Raw genomic sequence first — 4692 nt, 5'->3', positions numbered from 1 at the left:
AAGAGGTTTAGGTAAGGGGGGTGGGGCACCGAAAGAAAATGATAAGAAAAGATTACCCGGCAGGTAGAAATAGATTTCATAAGAAGAACAAGTTCCTTCTTTTGTTGATCACAAGACTTTGCCCAAATTTATGTTCACAAAGGAAGGAGCGAAACTGAAACTGCTATGTTTTCGGATGAAAGGAAAATTATTTTTGAACACTAGTGATTGATGTCGAGCTCTGAGAAAGGTGACGAAGATAACAAACAGGATAAAAGGTATTTTCGTAGAAATGAATCATAAATGGCTTCTTTTAATCTTTGAAGTCTTCGGCATAACCATTTCTTTCAATTTCTAAACTATGTTTTTTGACCCCTTCCAATACATGTACCCTGCTCATCAAACCAACTGGAATTTATCTCACTTAATTTTCCTCCATTATTTCTCACATTGTCAATTATGCCAGATATCTGCGATATTCACAGGCGGAATACTCAAATGGAAGTGTAGAGTGGTGTTCCAAAATTTTGGACCACCGTTTGGTTCAAGAGGTAAAATAGCCAACTTCCTATAGTATTAGAAGGTTTTTCTATATTTCTTTTTGTTATCAAGTTAGTAAATTTTTGTCCTTTGTAAATAAGAAAAAATTGAATATTGCTAGAAAAACTTTTTAATGTAAATGTTGCGTTGATGTAAAAATTAGGTGAAGACAAAAAGACAGGAGTCCGGAATATCCTTTCCGGATATTCTTTTGGCTCTGGGCAACGCTTGACCCGGTAAATGGAGCCCTCTGAATATGGAACTAAAGAATATCTTTTAGGGTTGCATTAGTGATGTAGCTAGTTAATTCTGTATCCCAAAGTCGGAAGAAGTAGAGCTGGAAGTATGAGCAAGAGTATACATTTTTACCAATTTGGTTCCCCAAATCACAGTTACCTAACACAGCTACGGGTTGGACGCAGTAAGCTAAATTTTCAAAAAACCAAACATAATTAAAAGGATACTTTGAGCCCTTTATGCCCAACAAATGATGGTGTTGAGGACACGGAGCACTATTTTCTGCTCTGCCAAACTTATGATGTAAATAGACGTGATCTTCTCAACAGTGTACATGCGATATTGTTGCCTTATGGCTTGCTAAATCTTTCAAATAAAGAGCTACTAAAAGTCATCCTTTATGGCCATGAAAATTTACCATTTGATCTCAATGCAAAAATCCTGACGGCAACACTGAAGTATATCCAGGCCTCCAATCGGTTTGAATAACGCAGGAACAAAAATCTTTAAATCTCCTCTCGATTTATTTCGGTTTAATTTTTTGTGATTTATTTAATTATAAAATCATTTTTTAATATTGTGATTTACGTATATGTCTAATGCTAGGAGGTAGTCATGATATATTGCTTCTCAAGGCCGTTTTTGTAATGTGGTCCAATGTAGTATAGAATTTTCCATTCTGTATAGTTTTAGGTAATTTTGTTTGTAGCTTTTTATACCGAATAAAAAATTTAAAGCAAAAAAAACATAAAAACGTCTGAACATAACAAAAGATTTATTTATTCCAGTTCTGATGTCGTTATGTGATGTTAAATTTTTTGAAAAAATATAAATGCTTGTTAGAATTTTTTTCGGAAAATCAAAGTTTCTCACCTATCCTGTCTACGCCATTGTCTGGTGGCTATACTACTTTTGTTTGCTATTTGATATAATTTTAGCATAACTGATATCATAACACCATAATGCAAAAGATGAAAATTTCATAGAAATTTTGAAAGTCTTAGAAAATGAAAAATGTTTAATTCATTAACTAAATTCGATCATAACCGAGACACTGTTGCAAATAGATGCGCAAGCCATAGTGTAAATCTGTATACCTGTATGTTGCCCTGTTGCAATCACGTTTTTTGGTAAAATTCAGAAAAGCAGTAGCGGCGCCACGGGGGGACACTTCCCCTCCCCCAGTTCTCTGCAGGATCAACTTTTTTCGTCTAAATCTGATGATAAAGTGTTGAGGGAGAGGTAATATTTTGGCAACATACTTTTTGAATGTAATGCTATGAGTCTCAAACTGTCTTTACGTAACCAAAAGTTAGTCGAAGGCTTGCCTTTTAGGTAAAATTTGCGTTCCATGTTGGTAAAAGGGCGTTTTCTGGTGTAAAATGAGCGTGGCCTAAAATGTTTTTGCTTTGCCCCCCTTCCCAAAGCCTAGTGGCTGGGGCCGCCATTGTTCAGAAGCTTTTCAACTTCTTTATCCCAAGTCCACAAAGATGGGAAGTTCTTAACAAAAAGAATAATTTTACTCCCAGGCAGTCAAAGACTCAAACTGCTTCTACCTTACTTCATTCATAGACTTTTGTCATTATTGTCTCTACTAATGACAATTTGTGGTAATGGAGGGGCTGGATTGTTACTTGGAAATTTCTTTTAGTGAATTTTATTTATAGGCCCTTATTATAGCCAAAGGGCCCCAAGGGTCAGTGACCCCCTGATCCCCCCTCTCCTCAGCACTGTCTGTCTATCTGTCTGGCAAGTTTACGAACTATGCTTCACAACTCATCTTTCCTCTCCCCGCCTCCATTGCTCTACTGAACTTTGGAAACCTTTACCCTTCTTTGTACTTCCTCTTCCTTCTCAGATACACAGGGAACTAGAAGTAGAAAGTCATGCGTTGCCATGGAAATGTACTCAAATATCAGTGGAGCATGTTTTCTGTAATCCATATTTCCTTCGAAGATTCTTTGTTTGCCCGTGTTTCAGGAAATTCCTCATTACTGATGTGTTTGCTACAAAGCTGCTAAGTGTCTTTTAACTTACCTTCGCTTGGATTTTGGTTTAGTGATCTGAAACTGACGACGAGAATCCGACTACTATCACGAGAGGAGATTTCGGCCTAAAATGGCCTATCGTGTCGCCCCTAAACTTACTTCAACAACCCACGATACTTACCGACATCCACATTTTGATCAACTTGATTACAAGTATTATCACCCTCAGCTGTTTACAAGTAAGGTCCATCATTATGCGCCTGACAAAGGAACAAGAAAATTCTTCCACGACTACCGAAGGTCTCATATCAGTGAGAAAACTTTGCAACGAAACCTTGAAAAATTCCAGCTTCAAACACCACTCAGGCCAACGTGGGAAAGTGATAAACCAGACCGTGTTTTAGGAAGAAGAAAATTTGATCGCGAAGCTCTCTTTCCGGTGATCCATAATAATCCTGTCTATACACTCAGTAACAGGATACCTGATAGAGAAAGAGACAGAGACAAAAAGTTCATGGAAGAAGCAGCCTATCATCGTTTGCAATACAAAGATCTGACTGGCAGCTTACACACACAGTCTCCGTACTTCCATTGCCCAGATCCAGCAAGCAAAGTTTTCATTCCAAAGACACGACAGACAAGTTTCCATGGAGAATACCCCAGCAGTTTCAGGTCTGTTGAAGAGTCCACATATGGCCCTGACAGGGAGAAGCCATTGGTGAATCACATGACAACTGACGTAGCTTAGGTTTGAGATGTAACCGAGTGGCAAATATATTACTCTTAAATGTATTTGCGTTTAAAAATCACAACATCCCTTTTTTACCAAAAGGGAAAACCTATTTCCCTAACTACCCATGAAACCCTAAACCCTAACTTACCAGTTCTTAAGCTATTAAAATTAGGTATTTCAAGGTAATACTTAATGGATGATTAATTGCTGAACTTTTTTTTCTCTTTTATACAAGTTTTCTGCATTATCTTAACATTTTTCAGCAGTTTTATACTGTAACAAACTCATATTGTATTATAATATATCAGTTAAATTTGTCACACCTCTTAGTTAACATAGGGATATCAAAATTGTTTAATGGATTTTGGCAGGGAAATTAAACACAAAACCAGTTCTCCTGTTTACAGATTGTTAAGCTTTGTGTGAACAATTATTTCAACAAACACTAGGATAATTGCTTTCACTACTGATTAATAAATCAACTTTACCATATTTTATGTGTGATAACATGCAAGTGATAACTAAGAATCTCTTCTCTTAAAATGTACATACATTTGCTTTCTTGTATATTTTTGAATACACATTTCCACTGCTTCCAAGTAGGAAAGTGGTAACTTGACCTGTTAACAACCCACTCCACCTACAATGAGTTCTCATTTTTCTTTTCATGTAAGCATAACAAGGCTTAATGTTTAAGAAAGTAATTTTTTTCAGATTTCATTTCATTGTAGTTTCTTTGATTTAGGAAATAAGTTTCTTTTAAGGAAAAACTAATAATTTTGTTGACAATTATATCATACCATTAAGTTCACTAAAGTTTTTTTGTTTTGTGTATCACAGGTTGAGAAAATCAGCTTGTTGTTAGTTGTTAATAAGCAACCTTTTTGCAGGGCAAATGTATTGTCTTTGATTCAAAAGAAATTGACTGGGGTAAATTGAAAAATAGGCTATTTAGATGATTTAGTTTCTGCTTTTCTTGTGAAATCCTCGAACTTTTATGTAATACATATAGTGCCCAAAAACTTTGAGTTTGTGAAAATTCTTAGACACAGATTTCAAAAGTGACAATTACATTAGAAAAAATAACAACACACAATTTAGTTAATGTTATCTGTGATCCAGTGGTGATATCATATCAGAAAATCTAACACCCTGATCATTCTTAATTCAAGTGCTCACCTTTTTTGAGAAGCTGTTATGAAGGTTTTTGACATT

At 35.7% G+C, this 4692-nt stretch overlaps 1 protein-coding gene across 1 annotated transcript; it reads left to right on the top strand.

The window, feature by feature from the left end:
• The first annotated feature begins 2636 nt into the window (after positions 1-2636).
• On the top strand, positions 2637-4679 carry LOC148958688 (uncharacterized). The gene has a single exon (XM_089111838.1). The coding sequence runs from the start codon at positions 2875-2877 to the stop codon at positions 3490-3492; it is 618 nt and encodes a 205-aa protein (XP_088967964.1). The 5' UTR covers positions 2637-2874; the 3' UTR covers positions 3493-4679.
• The last annotated feature ends 13 nt before the right edge of the window (positions 4680-4692 follow it).

Source organism: Rhopilema esculentum, chromosome 12, assembly GCF_057945365.1.
Source record: "Rhopilema esculentum isolate cy_ngs chromosome 12, ASM5794536v1, whole genome shotgun sequence".
Taxonomy (NCBI): Eukaryota; Metazoa; Cnidaria; class Scyphozoa; order Rhizostomeae; family Rhizostomatidae; genus Rhopilema; species Rhopilema esculentum.
Note: the sequence above shows the minus strand (reverse complement) of the source record. Positions and strands in the feature narration are given on the sequence as shown.